The 25021-nt window shown below is 53.1% G+C and overlaps 9 protein-coding genes across 9 annotated transcripts; 5 read left to right on the top strand and 4 right to left on the bottom strand.

Annotated features, from left to right (window-relative positions):
* Positions 1-2089: 2089 nt before the first annotated feature.
* V2A60_005997 (uncharacterized protein) lies at positions 2090-3875 on the top strand (the record flags this gene model as incomplete). Its single annotated transcript, XM_083257295.1, has 2 exons — positions 2090-2619; positions 2687-3875. The coding sequence occupies 2 exons, from the start codon at positions 2090-2092 to the stop codon at positions 3873-3875; spliced, it is 1719 nt and encodes a 572-aa protein (XP_083113421.1).
* A 1900-nt stretch (positions 3876-5775) lies between these two features.
* V2A60_005996 (N-acetylglucosaminylphosphatidylinositol deacetylase) lies at positions 5776-6918 on the top strand (the record flags this gene model as incomplete). Its single annotated transcript, XM_083257294.1, has 3 exons — positions 5776-6001; positions 6129-6231; positions 6342-6918. The coding sequence occupies 3 exons, from the start codon at positions 5776-5778 to the stop codon at positions 6916-6918; spliced, it is 906 nt and encodes a 301-aa protein (XP_083113420.1).
* A 606-nt stretch (positions 6919-7524) lies between these two features.
* On the bottom strand, positions 7525-9969 carry V2A60_005995 (protein kinase activating protein DPB11; the record flags this gene model as incomplete). Its single annotated transcript, XM_083257293.1, has 2 exons — positions 7525-9810; positions 9868-9969. 2 exons carry the CDS (start codon positions 9967-9969, stop codon positions 7525-7527), a joined length of 2388 nt encoding a protein of 795 aa, XP_083113419.1.
* A 762-nt stretch (positions 9970-10731) lies between these two features.
* On the top strand, positions 10732-11373 carry V2A60_005994 (uncharacterized protein; the record flags this gene model as incomplete). Its single annotated transcript, XM_083257292.1, has 1 exon — positions 10732-11373. One exon carries the CDS (start codon positions 10732-10734, stop codon positions 11371-11373), a length of 642 nt encoding a protein of 213 aa, XP_083113418.1.
* Positions 11374-13433: 2060 nt separating this feature from the next.
* Positions 13434-15358, top strand: V2A60_005993 (NEDD8 ligase DCN1; the record flags this gene model as incomplete). Its single annotated transcript, XM_083257291.1, has 5 exons — positions 13434-13529; positions 13707-13750; positions 14559-14644; positions 14694-14871; positions 14920-15358. 5 exons carry the CDS (start codon positions 13434-13436, stop codon positions 15356-15358), a joined length of 843 nt encoding a protein of 280 aa, XP_083113417.1.
* Positions 15359-16165: 807 nt separating this feature from the next.
* V2A60_005992 (bS6m family ribosomal protein) lies at positions 16166-16726 on the bottom strand (the record flags this gene model as incomplete). Its single annotated transcript, XM_083257290.1, has 3 exons — positions 16166-16466; positions 16611-16642; positions 16703-16726. 3 exons carry the CDS (start codon positions 16724-16726, stop codon positions 16166-16168), a joined length of 357 nt encoding a protein of 118 aa, XP_083113416.1.
* A 530-nt stretch (positions 16727-17256) lies between these two features.
* V2A60_005991 (mitochondrial 37S ribosomal bS6m domain-containing protein) lies at positions 17257-18415 on the bottom strand (the record flags this gene model as incomplete). The annotated part of the gene is made up of 2 exons (XM_083257289.1): positions 17257-18223; positions 18291-18415. 2 exons carry the CDS (start codon positions 18413-18415, stop codon positions 17257-17259), a joined length of 1092 nt encoding a protein of 363 aa, XP_083113415.1.
* Positions 18416-18763: 348 nt separating this feature from the next.
* On the top strand, positions 18764-22120 carry V2A60_005990 (DNA helicase RAD5 domain-containing protein; the record flags this gene model as incomplete). Its single annotated transcript, XM_083257288.1, has 1 exon — positions 18764-22120. One exon carries the CDS (start codon positions 18764-18766, stop codon positions 22118-22120), a length of 3357 nt encoding a protein of 1118 aa, XP_083113414.1.
* A 265-nt stretch (positions 22121-22385) lies between these two features.
* V2A60_005989 (NADP-dependent oxidoreductase domain-containing protein) lies at positions 22386-23578 on the bottom strand (the record flags this gene model as incomplete). Its single annotated transcript, XM_083257287.1, has 4 exons — positions 22386-22865; positions 22931-22995; positions 23051-23165; positions 23252-23578. 4 exons carry the CDS (start codon positions 23576-23578, stop codon positions 22386-22388), a joined length of 987 nt encoding a protein of 328 aa, XP_083113413.1.
* Between the last annotated feature and the right edge of the window lie 1443 nt (positions 23579-25021).

Raw genomic sequence — 25021 nt, 5'->3', positions numbered from 1 at the left:
CGCGCAATCAACGTAGGGCGCAGTCGCCATCCGAGTCGCTGCCATACAGTTACCGCAACCCATAGTTATGTCCCCGAAGCGGAGCTCCTCTCGCTCCGCCTCTCTTTATAGATTTGCGACCACCACTTCCTTTCACACCTTCCTAAACAGGAATACGCTATGACCCTTTGCGGTTCTCTGCGCTTACGCCAAGACTGAACTCGTATGAATGGTGCTATCGGCGGCAACTCAGTATTAGCCGTCCCCAACATATCCGGCACTCTGATATTTCTGAAGGAAGGAGAGCACTTGAACAGTTTGGCGGTGTCGGGACGAATTTCCGAAAAGTTGAGCGCTATTTCAGGTCGTATTCGAAATACGAGATTAGCATTGAGTGTAACAGCTGGGGTACAGTGAGGACACCGAGTAGATCGACGGGTCTAATTCTATAAGTGAAGAATTTCTATATTAAAAACAGTTTTTTTTTTGGACTTTGCTCCTTTCTCTTGCTCTAGCCTCTAGAAAACAGTATCGCGTTAGGCTAGTTTAGATACAAACAGCATTCGGCCTCCTACTGCATGCGTTAGCACCCAAACACGAGCTGGGTGTGACTTCCAATCGGGTCGGAGGCTTGAAAGAATATCAATCTACGTAGGTGGTAAAGTACTTTATTATCGCCAAGATGAAAACTCTTCGTCGAAGTAGGATCATTACATTACCCTCGCGTCAGTGTGCGGAGCTAAAGGGTAATATACTGTGCTCAATCGCGGGACATCAACTACACCAAAATTTCTGCCGGCATTGCGACTGTCAGTATCAAGAAAATGCAAACGCGCCGGACTACACAAAAGCCTAGAACCCAAACTCTCGTAGTTTCTCAATGTCGCTGCCAATATTTTCACAACCGCGAAACGAGGAGTTCCCGGGATGTGAAAATGTCTCTCACGCCTCTGCTTACCCTAGACCTCCGCAAGCATCATGATGCAGCAATCGAGGCCTGCTGGAAACACGAAGGAAACATACTAGCTTATAGTCGGAATGTAAAGAATCATTTCCTCCAAGACTGCCTAAATAAAAGACTGCTGGGATGAATCTACAGGCTTTCGCTCGAGTGTCACCTGTCATAGCCCTCGATGGTCGTAACAGACCCGACGCCAGCCCAGTCGACCACTGGTGACGGCAATAAATGATGCTCTACGCGGCTATTTTGTCTATTGCGGCTTTGACATCCGGTCATGGCACCTATGGTTAGGCACGGCCTTTCAGCCATGATATAGCCCTTTTAGTCCTGGTGATGGCACATGGCATCATGCATTTTCATTTCTGCGCAGCTGGAACGAAAACGGCAGTGTCGTGTAAGACATGGTAGATCAGAACAGCTCGCGCGCCCGCAACGCTTGACCTAATCCAGGCAATCTCGATTTTTACCTTTCTACAAACAGTCGACAAGATCATTTCCGCTTCGAGATGTCAAAGTTTTGCCAAGCACACTATGCGGCCGGGAACCCGATCCTAGTCCCGATCAGGTTTTTGTGTGCATCGAACAGCCTTTGTCTCGGAAAAGGCGTCTTCAATCCCCCCCTTTAAGAAAGTGCCATTTTCTGCTCTTCATAGTAAGTATTTGGAAAAGAGAAATTCCGATTCCATCCTCCATCAATTAGTTGATTCACAACACAGTTGACGGATTCAGGACGAGAGTTTGTGCGCTAAAAGATTGCGTTTGCCTCGCTTCGGAGCGCCGCCCACCAACTTTAAAATCCCAAAGGCGAAATCGATCGCTTTTTAAACTTTATCAAAGTATATTTGCCCCACAGTTCCCGTGTCTTTATTTTGTAAAAAAAGTTAAAAAAAATAATGACAGCACCACTTAAAAAGGGCCCAAAAAGGCCAAGAAAATCTACAAGTTGTCTGCCCAGGCCACCACTCTGCTTCATCGCATATCCGGAAAGCGCATAGGATCACTTCTTTACATTTCTGCCGATCCGCATGAAAACATCTCTACTTATGCTATGAATCTCTTCGACGCACAATAGCTCTTACTCTCCCAACACACACACACACTCTCTCTCTCTCTCCCAACGTGCCTCGCCAAAGCAGAACTCTACACACCATGGCGGACCAAACAGACAACAGCGAAGCTCCCAAGATCCGCGCACCATGTGTACACGAGGAAAAAGCCGACCAAATCCCTCCCTCTGTGAGCATAGAATGCGATTCGAGCGATCTGCGTACCGTTGCAACGGCCGGGGACCTGCACCGCGAGATGACGATCCGAACCATTTTCCTGCTGGGCATCGGCGGCGGCATCGGGACCGCGCTGCTTGTCAGCATCGGCGGCGCTCTGAATGCCGCAGGCCCAGGCGGCCTGCTCCTCGCCTTTCTCGTCTACAGCGTTGTTCTGGCCAACATCAACAGCGCAATGGCGGAGATGACGACCTACATGCCGGTCAGCGGCGGCTTCATCCGGCTCGCCGGCCACTGGGTGGACGATGCCCTCGGCTTCGCGGCGGGCTGGAACTTTTACCTCTATCTCGGCATCATCGTTCCGTTCGAGGTTGCAGCCCTGAGCCTGGTCTTGTCCTACTGGAGCCCAAACATTCCCGTTGGCGCGATATGCGCCGGCTGCATTGTTCTCTACGTGTAAGTCGTGTTGCAACAACCATCACACCGCCCCGCAAAGTACTAATCGCGAGACCTGTTGCAACAGCTCCATCAATGTCTTTGCCGTCCGGGTCTATAGCGCCGCCGAGTTCTTCCTCTGCAGTGGCAAGACGTTTCTTATGCTGGTGCTCATGCTCTTCTCTCTGGTCGCAATGTGCGGCGGCAACCCGCAGCACGACGCGTTCGGATTTCGAAACTGGCACAAGCCAGAGCCATTCTTGGAACATTTCAGCACCGGAGTAACAGGGAGATTCGAAGGCTTTCTCGCAGCCCTCTGGTTTGCGTCCTTCACCTGCGTCGGGCCTGAATACATCAGCATCGTCGCAGGCGAGGTCAAACATCCACGCACCTATGTCAAGACGGCCTCCAAGGTGATGTTTGCCCGTATCTTGCTATTCTACATCGGACCCTGCCTTGCTGTCACCGCCATCATTTCACCAAGGGACAGCCTTCTCGACGCCTTGTACAGACATGGCGGCGGACACACCGGAAGCGCGGCCGCGTCGCCGTACATTATTGCCATGCAAAATCTCGGGATCACGCATCTTCCTCACATCGTCACCGCCCTATTCGCCGTCACCATCTTCTCTGCTGGCAACACGGCATTGTACGGCGCTACTCGGTGCCTCTATGGAATGTCCCTCGAAGGCCGCGCTCCAAAGTTTTTGAGCAAGGTGACCAAATCCGGAGTGCCGATATACTGCTTCATGATTACCATGGCGTTTCCCTTCCTTTCTTTCCTCCAGCTGGGAAGCGGCACTGCCACTGTCCTCACGTGGCTCATCAACCTTGCCACGAGCGCCACATTGATTTACTTTATCGCTGCTCTCATCACATATATCCGCTTCCACCGCGCTTGCCAGGCTCAAGGCTTCGATCGTCGCAAGCTTCCCTACCGAGGCTGGTTTCAGCCGTACAGCGCATGGTTCGCACTTGTGTTCGAACTGATTGTCCTAGTATTCAGCGGCTACCGATCCCTGACCCCATTCAACGCAAGTGGCTTTGCTACCGCCTACTTCATGCCGCTCCTTGTGGTTGTTTTGTATTTTGGCTGGAAACTCAACAAGGGCACAACAATTGTCAGAGCGGGAGAGGTTGACCTTGTGTGGGAGGCTCCTCTCATCGATGCATATGAAGCGTCCTCAGAACATCCGCCGGTGGGCTTCTGGAAAGATGTGCGGCTGGCATTCGATAGTTGTGCGGTGCGCAGGAAAGTAAATGCTAACGAGGTTTGAAAACTGTGGTGAGAGTGCCGGACAGTTTGCGACCGCCCTCGGTGTTCCATATAGGAGTGTAGGATATAAGCATAGCATCCGGCTTTTATAGCTATTAAAGAGCACGTCATGTATATACCAGTTCGACCATTCTGCCACAAAGAGCATTTATATGTGTTTGTTGAATTCGTACAATGTGCCTCGATTTTCTAAAAAAGGCCGCTCAAGTCCGGACGAGTCTGGGCATGCGTGGACAGTTCCTGTCAGCAGGATATGCATATCCGCATTTTGTAGTCCTCGGCTTCACGGCTTTGCACCCCGGCATACAGAGAGCCGGGATTTTAATATACATGGATTTTTATTTCCGTGATAAGTTACAACTGGGAGATTCGGGTGTGGGGGTGGTACGAAGGGAAGCCATGGTGGCATTTCAGAATTTCGGTTTCCAGTACAGGCTGATGGTAGCGCTGAGAAGCCTCATCGACTTCTTGGTCAATACCCTATACCTACTGATGGCCTAGCTTTGTTTAGTGTAAAAATAAATGATCCGAAACGCAGCTATCGTGGTGACTGCAGTGACGGAACAAGCTGAAAAGGGTTGGCAAGGAGACGCGATACGCTCTTGACTCGACCAGCCTGGCAATAGTTCCTCTTTTGGCAGCTTCTGCCTCTACAAAGGGTAGACGTCGCCGCTGCGCAGATGAAGTAAGCCGTACATGATCACACTGGAACAAGTCTATGGTATTGGCTGGGATTTAACAGTTCCGATATTAAAATCGCTAATGTTGCGTGAGCGACTGGATTCGGTATTCCTGCTGCTGTGATGTTGACTCTCGCATCCAAGACTAGGCGCGTTGCTCGAGGACACGCTGGCAGACAAGAGACCGCAAGGAGACATCATCCTGGGCGCGGCGCACCTCGCAAGATTACGGAGCTCGGCTCGAACGACATGTGTGGCGTGCTGAACTCCAAACATGACAGAGATTGATGCTTGAGAAACGCGTCGGAGTGCGGCAAGTAAAGACGCGGCCAACGAGGGCCAACAGGGGCGAGAGATAAATTTGTGGGCCGCAGTGGTTGGCCTGCATTTCAAGCTGCATCCCATCAAGCGCCCGTCTAATAATGACAGCTCGCCTATCTCGATGCAAGGGTTACCATGCAGAGAACAAGGGAAATAAAGGGGAAAAAAGGAAAAAAGAAGCAAGTAAATCTGCTTTGCCCAGTCAAATACGGCACCTTTTCTTCTTCAAACCCTCCCCCCACCCCCTTTTTCTGCTGAAATTCCCCTAGTGTCCCGCCTCCTAACCACATCTGCCCCCCCCTCGGCGCGGGCGCGAGCGCCCCCATATGACCTCACTTGGGTTAATTAAAGCTGGGGCTAGCTAATAAATGAAGATTTGAACGACCAGGGGACTGCAAGCCCTTGTCGAAATCGCAAGGTGGCATCTGCGGGAAAACAACCCTCTGGTGCACGCGGCGGGCCCTCTTCCAGAATTCACAAACAAACAAGAGATCACAACCCTTGTTTACGAAGCTCTCGATTTTTTTGTTTCTTTGCTCGCGTGCGTGCTTTGGGCCGCGTCGGCGAGGAACAATAGCCTGCGACACCGAATACTCCATACTCTTTTTTTTTTTTTGCTACCAACACGCAAAGGAGAGAGACCCTTGACGACTCGGCGACCCTTGCTTGCTGGAAGACAAGGCCCTCCTCCTCGCAAGAGCGCCCTCGATCGCACCCCTCGTCCTGCTACCTCCTCCGCCTCCTCCTCCTGACCCGAACGACGTCACGAAGCTCTGCGCAATCGCAAAGACCTTGCCAATCATTGAAAAGATCAAGAAGGAAATACATACATACATACAGATACTCTGAAAGCGCAGCGACGAGAAAGGCCTGGGAAAAGCCCAATCGGCACTGCACATGATGGGCTCGCTCCTCTTCCTCCTCGCCTCCGTCGCCGTCCTGGTGCCCGTGCTCTACATGTACACCGTCGGCGTCGTCCAGACGCGCTTCCCCACGCTGCGCAACAAGCGCATCTGCCTGCTGATTGCGCACCCGGACGACGAGGCCATGTTCTTTGCGCCCACCGTCCTGGCCCTGACGCGCCCGGAAACCGGTAACCATGTCAAGATTCTGTGTCTCAGCTCCGGTAAAGAGGCCCTTCTCCCCCTCCCTACCCTCACCCTCCTTTTCTCCGTCAATTGATACTCCAGCATTGTGCGCGCGTGCATCCCCACCTCTGAACTAACATGATCCTTTTTCGAAACAAACTGTAGGAAATGCAGCTGGGCTCGGCGAGACGAGAAAGAAGGAGCTCGTCAAGAGCGGCATGACTCTCGGCCTCCGCGACGAGGAGGACGTCTTTGTCGTCGATAACCCGTGAGGCGCACCCCCTTTCCTCCCCCCTCTTCGGCCTTCAATGTCCTTTGCGTGCCCAGCGCTGCTCTACCCTAGTCTGGGTCGCTAATGCTCTTTCGATTTTCAAACAGCGCCGACTTCCCCGACTCCATGACCGCCACCTGGGACGAGTCCAAGATTGCCGGCCTGCTGATGAGCGCGTTCGCTCCCAACATGACCAAGCAAAAGCCGGTCGCCGCCGACCAGCCCGCCGCCAACATTGACGTGCTCATCACCTTTGACGCCCAGGGCGTCTCCTCGCACCCCAACCACATTTCGCTCTACCACGGCGCGCGCCGCTTCATCGCCGCCCTGCTGCGCGGCCGCGGCGCCGGCTGGGCCGCTCCCGTCGACCTCTACACCCTGCGCTCCGTCCACCTGGCTCGCAAGTTCACCTCAGTCCTCGACGTACTCCCTACGCTCGCCACCTGGGCCGCCGCCACCACCACCACCACCTCTTCCGCAACCGCTCGCCACGCCGACAAGACCTCCCACCCGGCCGCTCTTATCTTCCTCAGCGCCCTGGCCGGTGACGGCGCACTGCCCACGGCTTGGAGCGCCATGACGTCGGCCCACAAGAGCCAGATGGTCTGGTTCCGTTGGCTGTACATTACCTTTAGCCGCTACATGCTCATCAACGACTTGCACCTGGAAAAGGTCAAGGCTTGATGATTCCCTCCCCCGAGTCTCAGCGAGTGATCTAGGATCAAAAGAGAAAAGGAAACGGACCAAAACAAAAAAAAAAACAACCCAATCTTGAAGCGGATGGCTTTGCATACTGCTGACTACTGCTGCCTCATAGATATATATCCATATCTTTTCTGCATAATAAGTCGGCGTTGCCGTGAAGGGGAGGGATCAACGCCTGCTCAAAATATTTGTATAATACGAGAACAACGAGAACAAAGAAGCATTGGGCCAGATTGATATCGGCTGACATCTAATCCATTTTTTTTTTCAAAAACACGACCCATCTATCCTGTACGGTGCAAATCCGCCCTACCAAATTTTGTATGCAGCAACGACGAAAAAAACATCGACAGATGCGCTCGATTGGAAAATTTTGTATGGAAAGTGTATTTACTAAATGTCAAGCAACAACGAGGAAAACATCGACCGATGCGCTCGATTGCGAAATTTCTATGGAAAGTGTATTTACTAAATGTCAAGCAACAACGAGCACCAATCTCATCGTCTGCTATGCCTCGTTTGAACATCATGGCCGCCATGGCTTTTGGGTATATTAAAAGTCAACATCCGACGCCGTCGTAATCATCAAGTTCGCTTCCTAAGCGTCCTCCCTTCCGCCGCGGCACTGGTTTGCTCGTCACCCACCGGCTGTTCCATCATGCGACTCACAAGTTGTGCCTTGCGCTTCTGTGCATCCGGATCGCCGTATTCGAGCTGCGTCGCCGGCGGCTGCCTTTCTTCGCCGAGCTCGTCTTCCCCCTCGGCCCCGATGGCAGACGCTGACCGCAGCGACTCCGGCGCCGGCCCGCTAATGCTGCTGGCATTCGACACGTTGCTGACAGCGCGGCCTAGAATTTGCCGTTTGCGCGGTCGGTGGCTGGGCGCCGTTCCTCCACCCGCTAGATCCATGCCCATACTTGGCTGTCCCTCAGCAGGATCTAGCAAGGTCGCTATTTTAGACGTGAATTGCTGCCTATCTGCGGCTCGGGCTGCTCGCCGTTCTTCATCTCGCCTATCTCGTGCGTTGCCTTCATCAGAACTTGAGTCATGCCTTGTCGTCGGGGGAGCAGACGGTGCTCTGCCCGTTGCTTGCTTTTGGTTTTCGATATTACTGGTAGGGTCTGACTTGTGCCGTGGAAGTTGTGCGCCGAGAGTCTTTGTAGGAGAGGGCGACTTGTTCACCGATGCGGATGATAGCTCTGAAAGCGGACTGCCTTGTCGTCGAGTCGGCTCTGGGTGGGTAACCGCTGAAACAAAGTCGGCTGACGTTGTCGACTCCTCGTGCCGCACGCTTTTCATTTTACTTTGCGGTTTCTCGGGAGTATCTCTATCAAATGCTGTTGGATCCATCCCAGCTCCCCCGGGCGGACGAGACGTAGTAGCTTTTACTTTTGACCTTGGTGGTGCTGGTTCTTGCTCGCCCCCAGATCTGGTGCTCTGCTCGCCTTTATTGGCGTACCGAGCCTTCAGCTCTGGAAAGATGTAGTCCTCGGGTGGAATTTTGTATCCGGTGTCGATGCATTGCCACAGCCACTCCGCTGATACAACCGGCACGCCCCATTCCACCGCATATCGCAGCTTGTCTTTGCGTATCGCCCCAATCGAGCGGCACACAAGAAGACTACTGTCTCTACGGAACTGTTCCTCGAAAGTCGCACCCAGTTGTTTTATGCTTCGGGCAACCTGGTTGAGCTCGAGTCCTGTGAACGCGGAAGTGCAAATAGTCAAGGAGCTAAAGTCGGGAATAGGAAACAAGGGGAATGGGCGCCCCAGGACGTGCTCTTCCGGACGGAAGAATTTTTTATTTTGCAAGCAGCGTTCAATGTAGAATTCTGTGACAAAGTTTATATCGTCATGACGCGACTGTGGATGTGTATCGGGCTGCGAGTTTTGAGGTACAACCACGAAGCGCCCGCACGGTTTCGCCAACTTCAAAGCAGCAGCTTCATCGAGGGACGAAACGATTGTTCCGTCGAGAGATTTTATTGTTTGGTATAATACTTCTGTTTGCTGAGAACGGAAGCCATGAATGAAGAATGCGCACTTGGCAAAGATTCCACTGGGCTGCAAAGGAGCAGGCTTCTCTGGTACCAAGGGCGCGCTTTCTGCGCGGCTTTCGCTAAACGAGTATTCCTTCGAGTCGGAGCGGCCCAGGATGTTGTCCCACAGAGTGTTTCGCTGCGAGCTGAGCTTCATGCTAGCAGTTTTGCGCAGCTTTCGAACGCCGTCTTCGGTTGTCGTTGAGCCGGATGATCTAGATCGCTTGCCAGAGGATCTCCTGCGCGGGACTTTCTTCACCCAAGCATCTGCACCTTGCTCTTCCACTGGAAGTAGTGGATCGAACTTGGCCTCGTCGAGAATCATGCCACGCTCAATGCTTTGATCCAGCCAGGCCAGAGTCACGGTACGAACACCCCAGGCTTTCGCTGCCGTAAACTTTTTGCCTTCTGGTGTACCAACGATCAGATGCGTGCACTTTCTAGTCAAGTCGCCAGTATACCGAGCACCGTTGGCTGTTATGCGCTCCGCGATCTGATCACGCTGTTCACCAAAGCCAGTCAGGCACACCAGCAGGGACTCTTGTTCGGGCGTCGGCTGGTCTTGGACTGCTGGTTCGCGGCCGCACTTGTCCAGCGGCCGGAGCTTGTATTTATCTTCGAGTTGCCGCAAGTCGATGTCGTCATCAAATTTCCACAGTTGTGCGATTGCATCTATCCAGGCAGCGTCCATGGCCTTGATATCGGGTCGTTCTCGAGCGACATGGCGGTACTTTGGCGTGTCATAGTCGCCAACAATGAGATGTGTGACGTCGGGCGTGAGGTCGTATTTATGCACTCCCCCAAGCTCGCCTACCTTGTGGTCGATTTCACTCTATGAGAAGAAGCCGTTAGTGTGCGGTGCGCTGCAGGCGATGCTCCGAGGTCATACCCGCTGCTCGGTGGGAATGCTGGTACAGCAAACAATGATGCCGCGTAGAGGTTGGGTTGGGTCTATGGAATAATCCTCATCGGTAGAATTATTCAACGACATGTTGCGAAGCTGACCAAGCTGTTTACTGGTTCTGCCTGCGATCTTGGACAGTCGACAAAGTTACCATGGGATAGCGCGAGCCGGTGGACGCGTTTTAGCGGACAGGCACCCCCACGCGGCGCGGTAGGCAGGCAGACAGGCAGACCACGCTGCTGCCCCACAGTGCTCTTTACTACTACTTAGGAGGAGGAGGGGTGTTTTCTGACATGGCTCTGACATGCCTTGAATATGAATTCTCTACTGACATATTTTTTACGCCTGTAGACATGGCCTGGCCCTATCAGGGAGCATGTCGAAAGGCCGGAAATATGTTCGAATTCCCCTTGACCCTGCCGACATACTAAAAAAATATGTCAGTAGAAATTTCATTTTTTGGGTATGTCTAAGGTTAACTAGTGGTAGGAGGTCCCAGCCCAGGTACAGTTGGTACGAGGCCCTGATACCTTAGTATGTAGACAAGTTGAACCTAGATCATCACGCTTTAGTCCGGTGCTGCCCAAAGGCGGCCCGCGGAAAGCATGTCGAAATCAAAAAGTTAATTTGAGATTCCAGCCCAAATAATCACTACTGCAGAGACGTATAAAGCTATCGAGTCCCGCGCTTTCTGTCCTAGGTCCTACGCTCCAATCCAAGAAACTACAGTTTCTTGGATCCAAGCCTTGACCACAACCTCGAACACCTGCTCGAGCCTATGACTCTCCTACCGCGCACAAAGAGTACGTGCTACGTCGCATAGCAAGAATAGGCGGAAGATTATTAACCATGATCAAAAACAACAGACAATACGAAATGTTCAACTCCCGGTTCTTGATCGGGGGCGTATGCCTTTTGCCCGTCCTGGCATATCCCTTCCTACCCTCGGTCGGCCGATCGGGAGTTCGATGCGAAGTCCTCCTTCTATGGAATGCCGCGGTCCTGGTCGCTTTCCTGACCGCAAACAGGCTCACTGTCCTGTGGTCAGTAGATCTCTGGCCCATCGTCGTTATGCAATTGTATGGCCTCGTCGGCTTTCGGGCACTAAGAGCGCCGTCGAGTCGTGAGCCTGAAGCTGAGGACTTTGTCTCCGCAGCGGAACATGTCGTTGTATGGCCGCTTTGGGCCTCCATAGGCCTCGTCATGGATACCATCAACGCTCGCGAGCCTGGTTGGGTAGCCCTCGCCTTGATCCAGTCACTCGGCGGCGTTTTCGTCGGCTTTCTGGCCAAGCTCGCCGCGGCGCGTTACCTGTCCGAGGCGCTTCGTTGCTTTGTCACGCGCCAGGTCTCTTGGTGGCACTGGCTTCCAGAGAATGGAAGCTCCGACGAATTTGGACCGCCCTGGAGCTTTTTCCTCGCCGCGGCTGTGGCAATTGCGCCTCTCGGGCTTCTTGTAGCGCTTGCCGCCGGCTTACACCTAACAAGCTGACAAAAGGCCAGCTGAGACAAAACCCAGAAAGTTGGGCGCAACATCTCCAATGTTGTGTTGCCTCCGTTGGCGCTGGCCGATGCTTAATGTGCGGCGCCGAAAAAGGAAAAAATGAAAAAAAAAAAAGGTAAAAGATATGTATGCATGTATACCAAAGGGACGGCTCACTATCCGTAGACAGTGCCGAGAGACGGCAGTCGTCGCTTATTACGGCACATTTGCAGGATGGGTACACAGATCGGCAGCGGGTGTTATTCACCATGTGCGCCCAAAAGCGTCGGCACGGGAAGGCGGCGGTTTCGCGTGAATTGACACAGCCGCGCATGTGCCTAGCTTCCAGTCTAGAAGCCTACGAATCGACAGGCCTACCAAGATAATCGGCATCGTTGTAGGCCTAGCCAACAGTCGTGGGCCGCGGAGAGGGCTGGGCTGTCTAGCACTGCCTTGGGAAAAAATTGCATTCAAGAACAGCTGGAGGATTGTCCCCCGGTATAGATATCCCTAAGAGCTCGACCTAATGGCCAGCACTGTATACGATGGAAAGGGTGGCCTCAACTTGTCTGAAACACTTGTCTTTCAGCGACTGCTTTGACTGGTGCTTCGACGTCCTGAGCTCTGAACAGCCTAATTTGGATGGCATAAGTGCCAATCCATAAGGCATTCTGGCTTTGCAAAGAGTGACCGGCCCATACTCTCGATTCAAGGCTCAACGACATAACTTCCGTATCATGAATAATATGTACGTGGCTGATCGCGCCTCAATGCTCAGAAACACAGTAGCTACAAGATAACGACGTAGAGCTCTGAGCCACGAGATATTAATATAGCAATTCTGAGTAGGAAAATATAAAGTATTGCTATATAAGCCAAGTTCAGATAATGTTATTTGCTCTTTAGTATTTACCGCCTTATTTACGAAGCTTTACACTATGCACTGTTTGGACATGGTTCTTAAAGCTCCCCAAATCTGGTAAGAAGTCACCGCGAGGCCGGCAATTGGGATGGCGGTAGACAAACGCTTTTTTTTTCATGACGCAAGTGAACACTTTCCACGTAATCCATCATGTATTGAGTTCGCTTGAACTTTCTTAAGCGCATTTTGCGTGCCAGTCGCTCATCGCCCACGCAGTAGATACACTGTGTTTTCTCCAACTTGACGGGAATATCCTCCAATGATTCAGAAGAATTATGCTCTAAATCGGCTCTGGAATGCACGTCGGCCATTTCTAGAAGAGCTAGCTAGAACTGGAAAAGTAAGACGCTCTTCGCTGCTCTTACATATGAATGGCATATCGTAGCAGACGGCGTGCGTACCTTGCAGAATTGCCTAATCTGGCGACTGCCCCACCGGTGAAGACCTCCAAAAGCGGCGACCAGTACTACCACGTTTGGAGGTCAAAACCGGCGTACTGTACTTTATTTTACAAGAATCTTAAGTAGTTTAAGAATATCCTAGATATTTTTCCTATATATGTATACTATTATATAAGCTATTAGACCATGAGTACGTGATAAGATGGTATTGACGTGGGTGGGCCACCGGCGGTCTGTTTTATCACCCACTGGGTCCCCATCTGTCCAGGCGCTTGCTAATAAGGAGGCAAGGAGGTTGGTATCAAGTACCATCCTCATACAATTTGTACGCTAGAGGTACCCTCATCTGCGTCAGAATTGATAAAGTGCTACCCCACATGCCCCTCCAACACGCTTCCCACCCTCTCGCCCAAATTCAGCCAAACCACCAGATCAAATCCTGTGACGCCCGTTCTTTTGCTTCTCTGCGACGCGGCAAGATCTGGGGCGGTACTCCTGTTCTGTGCTCGTCATTCTCTCTCCGATCCGAGTGACTCTGCTGTGCGACCGCTCCGCCTCAACTCTTGCTGCAGCGACCAGCCCTCCTGTGCGTCCCTTGTGCGCAACAAACAGCACAAAAGACCACGCGCTCCCGCTGCCGTGGTCACCGTCCACCGTCGTCAACTCGAGCGTCGCCGACACGAGTGAAGCCCTCAGTCGATTCCGAACCAATACATACCCCCAGACCTAGCTCTGTCGTAAGCAAAATGGCCTATGCCGCTTCTCCGAGTGCTGCACAGCTCCGGACCATGGTCGGCGAGTTTACCAGTTTTACGGGAGCTAGCGAGAGAACTGCTATAAAAGTATGTACATGTCTAGAAAATCGAGTTTCATGCGCCTATTTGCCGGGTCTATTGTTCCGAGCCTGCCATTCTGTCTCTGATCGTCGGGTCGCATACATCTCTTGTGTCCACCACCTGCAAACCGAATACAGTGGCTGCCACAAACTGTGCGGTAAAATGCTGACTAGAACGCCTCAGTTCATTAAAGCCTCAAACTACATGGTCAACAAGGCTGTAGATGAGTAAGTATTGGCACCTTTTCTTTGATGTTCAGTCCTCTGTCTGCTGGTCGTTGCCAATGCCAAGCCACGCATTTTCCCCCTGGCCGACCCCATCGTCTTACATATGTCATGGCCGGCAAACAACACGGCAGCATCAATGTCAATCACGTCCGTCACATCCGTGCTACGGCCCTGGAATCACATAGGCCAGTCGGTCTGTGGGTGCATGGAGCAGGCATAGACGTTGCAATAGCGCTGGAGCACCACTGAGCACGCTCGACACCACTGGACCAATGCCAGCGGACCAGCGGTGGAGTGTTGCTAGACATATCCCAAAGTACGGCCGAGCACCGCCCGACGACCTTGAAACAGAAATTCAAAATACCACGACGCTTGCGCGATGCCGATCCGTCTTTTTGCCCATCGCTCCGTCTATACCCGGCTGCTGGCGCCGCCTTCCTTCTACTTCGCATTGTATTTCCCCCTCCGGCACCCAACACTAACAACCACTCGACTGTGCCCACCTCATCTCCACCAGGCTTCAAAGCCCATCCGACCATCTATGCCGCTCTTCGCCAGCTGTATTATCGTATAATGGGGTTTAAAGGAGTGCGACGTTCCATTCACTGCAAATTCCAGTCACTACTCCCGTCAAGCCGGAAATGGGAGCACGGCAGCTCCAATGAACTTGCACCCGACAAGGATTCATGGTACAGGCGCCTCACACAGCAGACATGACGTATTGGCATCCGGTATATCCAAGTGGATGCATCATTATGCGGGCTTCCTCAGCAGTTGACTCAAAGCACATACTTACCATCTCGAATAGCTACTTCCAGCAAGGCCACGGCACCGCGCCGCAGCACTCATCGTCACTCGATGCCGAGCTGAACACCTTGTTTGACAGTTTACGAGGTAGGTGGTCTAGATTGGATCGCTGTGGTACTTACTAACAAACTGTCAGACGGCGAAGATGATACCAAGGATCGCATGGAGTTGACGTCAACTATGAAGTATCTCCAAAATGATCTGAAGGTCAACATCGAAAACGCTGAGCTTTTCGTCGTTTTGGAGTTGTTACAGGCACCTAGCATCGGTGAAATCTCACGGCAAGGATATGTCGAAGGATGGAAGGATAGCAGGTGAGTCTAGTTCTACTGGCATAATCCTTCTATGCTGACCTCTGAAAGCGTGAGCGCCAGTCACAAGGACCACGCCAAACACATTCGCAAGCTCATCAAGGCACTGCCAAAAGATGCTGCTTTGTTCAAAAAAGTATACAAGTACGCCTTTATCGTTGGTCGCGAAAAGGACCAAAAAGCTCTGAGCCTGGAAAGCGCTCTCATCTATTGGGACATGCTGTTTGCCCTTCCCGGTATGCAATGGAAGAATGCGCATCGCGACTGGTTGGCGTTGTGGAAAAGATTTTTGGCCGAGAAATGGACACGCTCCGTGAATCGCGACATGTGGAACATGATTCTGGAGTTCGCGTTCAAAAGCATGGACGATGATTCGCTCTCGTTTTGGACCGAGGACGGCGCCTGGCCAAGCGTGATTGACGATTTTGTGGAGTGGTGCAAAGCCAATGGCATCGGCAAGTCTGAGAAGATGGAGGTTGATGACTCATAGAAGCTACTTTTCCATCAACTTTGGCAGAGACATTTGAACATCTGACAAGCCAAATGAAAAGGATCGCCTTTTTCCAGTTCATCACCCCATGTCACCTAGATATCCCCCATTCAACCCCACGGTTAAGCAGGGCATGGTTTCGGGGAGTGAGACGAGGCAAGGACATAACACGAAGTTGAGCATGGAGGTATTCATAATGGACGGTGCGAAGCAACATGACAATGGGGTTTTCTACACCGGAATGGCGAGATGATTGAGTTGGTATTATATGAACTTGGAGATTGCATCGTGACTTAAAGGTGGTGTATCAACAGGCAAGTAGGCCAACGATATTATGACTAGATAGCTGGAAACATGATTCCAGTCCAGCGCTTGTATCGAGCATCCATTTCACGCAATGCAGAGTACAAGAGCAGCGAAAAGAGTGCATGGTCACTGAATACCGAAATGATTTACTATGCTGTCTGTCCAGTCCCATTGTATGCTATATGTATACACTTGTTGCCGGCGCGCGGATTCTTTTGGCCGTTTCCGCTCGGCATTATTCTTTTTCTATGTTGATGTTGTACATGCGCCGACCCGTCGCTTCGAGTCTCGTCTCTCGGTGAACTGGCCGCTGTGTAGCGCCTTGTTCGAGTTGGCAGAGATTTTCCTTGCCAACCATCTGTCGTCCATGCTCTGGGCGGAGGCTGTCGCAGGCTTAGTTCGGGTTTCCCATCCTCGTTGTACGCTGTAGGCTGGACCGCCGCTTCCAAGGCCTCCGGAAACCCCCTCCTTTTCATCACAAACCGCCGATTGCATCGCTTTCTATGCCTCGCCAGCCTCTGTCCGCCACTTGGGCGCGCCGAAGCGCGACAGCGTCTCGAGCTTGCCATCGCCAAGCTTGACGTGGGCGGCGCGGATCATGCGCGGCTCGAGGCGCATGACGCTGCGCACCTCGTTGTGCAGCTTGGACGAGGCGTCGTAGCGCATGACAAAGTAGTGCCCATGGTGGTGCTTCATCTGATGAACCGACACGGGCCTGGGCAGCGAGAAGACGCCCCAGTTGGCGAGGCCCCGGATCACGCCGCCGTTGCGCAGGATCGTGGATCCGACGGTCTTGGCGATTCTGAATGAAGAGGGTTTCCAACGTTAGTAAAATCTCCGCTTTATTTATTTATTTTTCTTTCCGCCTCGGGAGGTTGAGCGACGTGCTCGAGGGGAGCACAGGCGTGCTCGGATTCGCGGCTGTTAAAGGTAGTGGTGGACGTACTCTTTGACCTCGGTCACGTTGCCGGGTCGTACCTGGAATTTGTCAACTCAGCCGTCCAAAGAAGAAGACGAGGAAACAGTCGGGCTACTTACTATGGCTATTAATTCGTAGAGCATTGTGGCGACCGTGTGTGCTGGATCAGTCGCTGAATGATTGAAGATGGAAGCTAGGAGATGCAGACGACAAAAATGGCAGATGGGACCCGCAGATTAGCCGGCGCAACCAGAGACGACTTTGAGGAAGAATGGCGGCGCACATCAGTCATGCTCGACTCATAATGATGAGACTGTTGCAAAGTTTAAGAATCTGTTTAATTGCAGTCCTCTAACAGCCCAATTCAGTTTAAATTGCATGTAATTGTACGGAAAAGTCGTGTTCAATTTTTGGCCTGTACGTCGCGCCGCGCTTTCAAGCGGTAGTCTCGCTCTGTAGCGGGCTTCTGGTTATTACGGGTAATTAGTATGATTGATGATTACGGTTTTAGGCCTACAACAAGATTCGAAAAAGCGCATGTATCGCTTGAAATTAATTATACAGGAAGTTTCTATATCAACTTCAACAGTGTGGGTGTTGAGATTTACCTTTTCCCATCTATAATCTGCCCCTATCCTCAACGCCATGCAGTTAATGTACAAGCTTTTTTGTTTTACAACTGTTCCTTCGACAGTGTCTGCCAAACGCGCCAGGGCAGTCTCCAGCCCGCGGCTTTCATCGCAAACGGGTCAAAATTGGCTTGTTCCAGCCTTTCCAGAAAGTATGTTGCCGGCGCCGCTTCCAGGAGCACGCGGAACCCGCGGTGCAGGTCCCTCGCCCGGTCACTCTCCCCATCCGCTTCATAGACGTGCGCGCCTTCGCCTTGGTGCTCAAAGTCGTGGCCCGCGTCCTCGCCCGCTCGTAGCCGCTTCAGCATCTCCCGCGCTGTGATTAGGTGGTCGTTGGCGCGGGTGGCGACTTTGAAGATGGCGTCCTGCAGACCCGGCGCGTTGGGACCTTGACGAAAGACTTCTTCCTCCTTGACGCCTTCCTCGGCCATGATATCAAGCGGTAGCAGTAACGCGGGTTCTCGTGTAGGAGAAGCTTCGCCACTCGGAGTCTTGATGGGCGATGGCGGCGCGGCTAGCAGTGGCACGCCGCGCAACACGGCCACGATGCCGCAAGCCTTGCCAATGTGACTGGCTAGATGATCTACGTCCATGGACTGTAAGCCCAGGCTTGCCAGGGTCGCGTACATCATCGTCGAGTAGGTATTTTCGGCGTAGTCCTCGAGCGTAGCGAGGCTTGTGAATGGCCGGCTGTCCATGTGTTTTTCTCGAGTGCGGATCAGGCGCGAGATCCAAAACTTGATTGACTTCTTGCTTGCGGCGTCGGCATGCTGATCCATAAACAAGAGGGCCTGATGTAATAGGATACATATAGGTTCGCGCGGCGGCTGACCAGCAAATGTCTTGTCAATCGACTCCTGCCAAAACTTCATGCGCATGAGACCAATGGTCGGGTTCGACACAATGTCGGGGAGGCGGACGAGCTCGAGGTTGAACGCACGCAAGGCCGTGTACATGTCCTGCGCTGGATGTGCGAATCGACGGATGAGATGCGCATCGTAGTCGCCCTTTCTGTTTAATCGGCGGTTAGCAGGCCATGACCTTGGCGGGGGAAGAAGGGGAGCAGCCGACTACCTACTCTAGTTCCTGTGCGCAGTACCGGCGCGCGCCGTCAATGTCTGCCTTGGTAATGTAGCTCCGGCGCGCAGCCGGGCTGTAGGCCAGGCGCCGTAGCCCATTGCATAGAATGCGTGGTCTATTCATAAAAGCACCCAGGGCTGCGAGACGGCTCTATCGATGTCGTCGGGGACGGTGCTGGCCAATCGTCCACATGGTATTTCCAAAAAGAAAAATGAAGATCTGCCACTGGAGCTCAAATCTTGTCCCAGGTCCTAGCCAAGCCCAGCTTAGCTCTGCCCCGCTAAACTTCCAGCCAGTGGCGACCTGCAGGCTACAGGGCGCGCAGTCCACTGTAATCATCGACGCGGTCACCTGAGAGCGCCGCCAAGTCGCGACAGGCACTTTACCCGTCGCGTCTCCCAGCTCCGACTCGTTTCTGTGAATTTCCAGCACATGCCCAGAGGTGCAGAGTCCGATGTGTTTGGCGACACCATGGACTTTGGCAACTCACAGGAACCGCCCGTCAAGAAGCGGCGGTTCTTCACCGATTCGGACGACTTTTCAGACCCGGTGCTGAGTCCCAACGCAAACTCGAGAGTTAAGATTGAAAACGGCAGCAACGCCACGCCACCCGAAAATGCCGTCTTGTCGACTGACAGTTACCGTTCCACCGAAACACCTGGCGACGCTCCTGTCTCGTTCGACATTGATACGTTTGAAGCCTTTGTTGGCGAAAAGGTGGCTGAAGATGTCCTCGCCGTTCTCCGCGAGCAGAGCGACAATAACCTTGAGCGTGCTGTCAACATGTACTTGGATGGCGCATACAAGAAGCTTATGAAGCCATTGATCATCAAAAATTCGCCCTCGAGGACACCGACTCCAACCATACCAAAGACAGCGCCTCCACCGGCACCTCGCAGAATGCCCAGTGCGCGATACATTGGTGCATTCGGCGTCGAAGGCTGGGCGACACGAAGCGGTGCAAATATACTCAAGCACGGTGACATTGTCAAAATAGAGCGGCAAAAGATTCAACCTCCAGCCCCTCCGAAAACCAAAGCCAAACTTGGTGTCCCAGTAACACCAGTGCGAAGTAATACGGCAGCCTCGCGACGTATAGACGTCATTGTGCGCTTCACGAATGAGAGCGGCATGGAGATAGGGAGGCTCGCAAAAGATACCGCCAACTGGGTCTCTACACTTATGGACCAAAAAATTTGCAAATTCGAAGGAAGCGTCGTCTATGCGCCAGATAGATTGCGGACAAACGATACCATCTTCCTACAGCTGAAATGCTCGCTGCTAAACTCTGCATTTTATAACCGCAGCTTTCAACTGGCAGATGATCGACCACAGGCATTCTTTGAGCAATCGGAAACCACCGATGAAAAGAACTTGCGCTTGCGACAGGTTGCCCTCGTCCGATTATTTCAAGAGATTGGTTTGCAGCCAACGGTTGCCAATGCAGCCGCCAAAGACGGACGTCAAGGCCTATTGAAAGCTGCAGAAATGGAGGAAGAAAACCAGGCGGAGCAAAAGAAGCTCAATGCAACCAAGGGGTCGGATTCACCAGCATCAGATGACGCTGAAGAGGGCAAAGAGCTTGAGCAGGATCAGCTTGATGCACTTTATAAAAAAGCTCAGTCGTTCGACTTTAGCACGCCAGAAGCAGAGCCGGCTGACACTTTTGCCATGACCCTTCGCCCGTACCAGAAACAATCCCTACACTGGATGATAGCCAAAGAGAAGGATGCACGAAGCAACAGAGAGCCGTCCATGCACCCTCTTTGGGAAGAATATGTCTGGCCCATTAAAGACCACGACGACAAAGAGTTGCCTATTCTCAATGATATGACCAAGTTTTATGTCAACCCATATTCTGGTGATTTGTCACTCGAGTTCCCGATCCAGGAGCAGCACTGCTTGGGCGGCGTTCTGGCTGACGAAATGGGTCTCGGCAAAACGATACAAATGCTGGCCCTTGTGCACTCTCACAAGTCAGAGGTTGCTCGCCAAGCACGCGCCGCTAACGGCGGCATTGCAACGGTCAACCAACTTCAGCGCATGAGCTCTTCGTCGTCGACTATGCAAGACGCCCCATGCACTACGCTGGTAGTTGCACCGATGTCTTTGTTATCCCAATGGCAAAGTGAAGCGCAGAAGGCTTCAAAGGAAGGCACCATAAAGGTCGAGCTATATTATGGAAACGAAAAAACGAATAATCTACAAGCGCTGTGTAGCACCTCGAACGCATCCATGGCGCCCGACGTAGTCATTACGAGCTACGGTGTTATTCTCTCCGAATTCAGCGCCATTGCCGCAAAGAATGGCGACAAGGCGTTTCACAATGGTCTCTTTTCCCTCAACTTCTTCCGCATCATACTAGATGAAGCGCACCATATCAAGAATCGATCGTCCAAAACGGCCAGGGCATGTTATGAGATTGCTGCAACCCATCGCTGGGTGTTAACCGGCACTCCCATCGTGAACAAGCTGGAAGATTTGTTTAGTCTGGTACGATTCCTCGGTGTCGAGCCGTGGAACAATTTCTCCTTTTGGAAAACATTCATCACTGTGCCGTTTGAGTCGGGCGATTTTGTCAGAGCGCTCAACGTCGTGCAGACGGTGCTGGAGCCGTTGGTAATGCGCCGCACAAAAGATATGAAAACACCGGACGGTCAGCCGTTAGTGCCTTTGCCACCCAAAGTGGTAGACGTTGTAGAAGTCGAGCTCTCAAAGACTGAGAGGGACGTCTACGATTACATTTATAACAGAGCGAAAAGAACATTCAACAAAAACATGGAGGCCGGAACTGTGATGAAGGCCTTCACGACTATTTTTGCCCAGATTTTACGATTACGACAGTCGTGCTGCCATCCTATCCTCGTGCGTAACAAGGATATTGTGGCGGACGAGGAAGAAGCTGGTGCAGCAGCAGACGCCAACACCGGGTTTGCCGACGATATGGATTTGGAGAATCTCATTCAACACTTCACTGCCGTCATCGATGAAGCGTCCGGCGACAACCAAGCATATGGTGTCCACGCGCTAAGCGAGATCCGTAACGAGTCGGAGAAGGAATGCCCCTTTTGCTTCGAGGAGCCCATGAATGACCAGACTGTGACGGGGTGCTGGCACTCTGCGTGCAAAAAGTGTCTTCTCGACTTTATGAAGCACGAGACTGACCGCGGCGTAGTTCCCAAGTGCTTCAGCTGCCGAGCGCCGCTCAACTCGCGGGACCTCTTTGAAGTCGTTAAGCACGACGACGAGGTCGACATCTCGACGGGGAAGTCGCGCATCAGCCTTCAACGTCTCGGCATGACATCTTCCTCCTCCAAGGTCGCCGCTCTCATCAGCCAGCTGCGCAGCCTGCGCAGGGACCACCCTGCTATGAAGTCGGTCGTCTTTTCCCAGTTCACGTCCTTCCTCAGCCTAATTGAGCCCGCGCTCGCGCGAGCCAACATTAAATTCCTGAGACTTGACGGCAGCATGGCGCAAAAGGCGCGCGCTGCCGTGCTCAACGCCTTTTCCGACGGTGAGGGCTTCGCGGTGCTGCTCATCAGCCTGCGCGCTGGCGGCGTCGGGCTCAACCTGACGAGCGCCGGACGCGTCTTCATGATGGATCCGTGGTGGAGCTTTGCTGTCGAGGCGCAGGCCATCGACCGCGTTCACCGTCTCGGGCAGGAGGATGAGGTGCAGGTGAAGCGCTTCATCGTCAAGGAGAGCGTTGAGGAGCGCATGCTGCGGATACAGGAGCGCAAAAAATTCATCGCAACGTCGCTCGGCATGATGAGCGACGAGGAGAAGAAGGTGCAGCGCATCGAGGACATTAAGGAGCTGCTCAGCTAAGAAAAGGGAAATAGATGGCCGGATTGGAATTTGCATTTGCATTGTCAAGGCGTCGGGCACTCTATGAAGTGATTGTTGGTCATGACGGGACTTGGACGGGTTTATATCGAGTATATATATGAACGAAATTTTACATTCATCGCTGTTACAGCCGACTGGATCCGAATTACGCACGGTGCGACTGCTGATCGAAACTGCATTCTTGATACGCTCATGTGTTCTGGAATCTTTTTGTTCTTATTTTGCTATTTTCTGCTCTAACCATTTACACGACAACCTTGGTGGTGGCGGCCTTTTCGCGGTCGTCACCAAAGATGTCGACATTCCAGCCGGGCTCGTACGTGAAGGGGATGTTGAAGCGGTGCTTGTCGTTGCCAATCTTGTTGAGGCGGTCAATGTCCTCCTGGTCGAGGTCGACCTCCTGGAAGTTCTCGCGGATGCGCGAGGCGGTGACCGACTTGGGGATGACGGTGTGGCCGCCGACCTGGGCCCAGGCGAGCAGGACGTGGGCGGGGGTGACGGGGCGGCCCTTGGCGGCCGTGAGGCGCTCGGCGACGGCCTTGACCTCGTCGTTGACGATGAGCAGCGGCGCGCCGATGGTGTTGTTGCCAAACGCCGAGTAGGCCGTCAGGATGATGTGCTTCTCGGCGGCGTACTTGACGAGGGGCTCGTCGATGAGGCGGGGGTGGCGCTCGATCTGGTTGACGGCGGGAGTGACGCCGGTGGCCTTGATGACGGCCTCGAGCTGAGGTTGCTTGTGTTAGTAGCTGGCAAGGTTTGCGGGATACGTCGCGAACGGGTGTGACATACGTGCTCAATGGTGAAGTTGGACACACCGACGGCGCGGACCTTGGACTTGGGAAGCTCAGTCAGTGCTAGAGCAGTCAGCATAGTGTACAGATGGTGTGGTGAGTTTTTTTTTTTTCTTACCCTTCCAGGTCTGAGTGATGGAGGTTTTCTTGTCCAGCTGGATGGCACCGTTGGCGTCCTTGGGGAAGAGGCCAGAGCCATGCTGGAAGGCGACAGGCCAGTGGATGAGGTAGAGCTGGGTGGATGTCAGTTTTCTGCATTCCCGTCGTGCCAATTGAGATCCTCTCGGCTCAATTGGGGTCCTTGGAATCTGCCACATACGTCGAGGTAGTCGAGGCCGAGCTCCTGGAGGGTGTCGTCGAGCGCAGCGGCGACGTTCTCGGGCTGGTGGCTGTCGTTCCAGAGCTTGGAGGTGATGAAGATGTCCTCACGCTTCAGGCCGGGGACCTCGGCCAGGGCGCGCTTGATGCCCTCGCCGACCTCGCGCTGGTTGCCGTAGACCTTGGCCAGGTCCAGGTGGCGGTAGCCGGTCTTGAGGGCCTCGAAGACGCCGGCGCCAACCTCGCCGGGGGCGGACTGCCAGGTGCCGTAGCCGAGGGCGGGGACCTTGGCGCCGGTGTTGAGGGTGACGGTGCGACCAGAAGACATTTTTGGTTTTGTAGTTGTACAAAGAGGGTATATGGATTCGTAATTGACAAGAGAGGGGGGAGCGAGAGAGGGAGGAGCGAGAGAGAAAAGTCGCGGGCTTTTAATAAGACAGTCGACAGACCACAATTGGTGATAGCTCCATGGAGGGGGAGGGGCAAATTTTCTGCGCAGATGACGACACGGCACTAACATGATTCGCACAATTGGCAGAGACTACTCCGTAGTTACCTCCAAAGTCTACTTACACCAAACCCGACTAGCTTCCCCCTTCGCTAACGCGTCTCTGGCCAGAGCTGAACTTCTCTCGGTGGTACTGAGGGGGTCCCGTCTCCAGTTTATGGGGGATTCTCCTGGCCGCATAACGAAAGGATGGGTCTTGACCAGACGGGGTTCGATCCGCCCTCCCGCGAGCATGCAATTCGTCGTCTTCGATTGATGTTGCTCGCCGCCAGAGGCCGAGCTCCGCGAGCCGTCGTCCTTGTCTAGCTAAACTACCTAGTGTCTCATTGGCGCGGGTCATTCAAAAGCTCGTCATCCGTCAGGGTTCTTGTGCGCCACATGGCGTGCCCTCGAGCAAAGAAGACAAGGGACATTCACTCACACGTCGCATGTTTTCGTGCCGGCGGCCTTGACGCTAGCTCAAAGATGGAATGATGTAACTGTACAGTATCCGTACCCAACAAATGTTCCACAACGGCATCGTGGGGGGTGATACTGGTATATCCATACTGGTACCACACACACACCCTGGCGAACAAGCAGTAGGCAGTGACCAACTGCCATAACCCACAATCCCACTGAAATTCGTTACCTCAACCCATCCTTAACGCCGAAAAGTGATTATCGTAGGACGGATTTTAACCATGTTGAGTCACACCGAGCGTTGTGCTTAGAAAGCCGGTCTTCTCTCCTCCTATCCTCCCGGTTCAGGGTGATTGATTAGCTTTGATCTTGTCGATCCTAGTCCCGAGTCTGCGAACCAGGGCCTCGTCCCGGCAGACTGGGCCGGAGGCAAGCCTCACGGACAAGCCATGGCCTTGCCTGTGCCTGCCTCTGCAGCGCACGTGTGTCGCGCGAGGGTGGTGGATCGCGACTGTGGACGGGGTCGTCGAGGGGAAAGGAATCCTGGAAAAACTGCGCGGGCGCGCCTATCACCGCATCACACGTTGCATACGACAAAGCTCACTCTGCGCTGTACCAGTACCCGCCGCTGGCGGTTTGTGGAAATTCGAGGAAACGTCTTGTATTCTCCAAAGATTAGCCTTCCGCCAAGGACTCCTGGAAGAGTCCGTTTTTAAGTACGGTGAGATTCAAATCCAATACTCAGACTGACTGTCCTCCCCCTAAAATGAAAAAGCAAAATTGTCACGCCCGCTTTTTTCCCAAATTATGATAGCATGGCCAGCGAGGCAAAGCCTGAAGAGCAAAAAAAAAACAGCAAAG

This window comes from Cordyceps javanica, chromosome 4 (assembly GCF_051103115.1).
Source record: "Cordyceps javanica chromosome 4, complete sequence".
NCBI classification, from domain to species: domain Eukaryota; kingdom Fungi; phylum Ascomycota; class Sordariomycetes; order Hypocreales; family Cordycipitaceae; genus Cordyceps; species Cordyceps javanica.
This window is presented reverse-complemented; position numbering and strand designations above follow the sequence as displayed.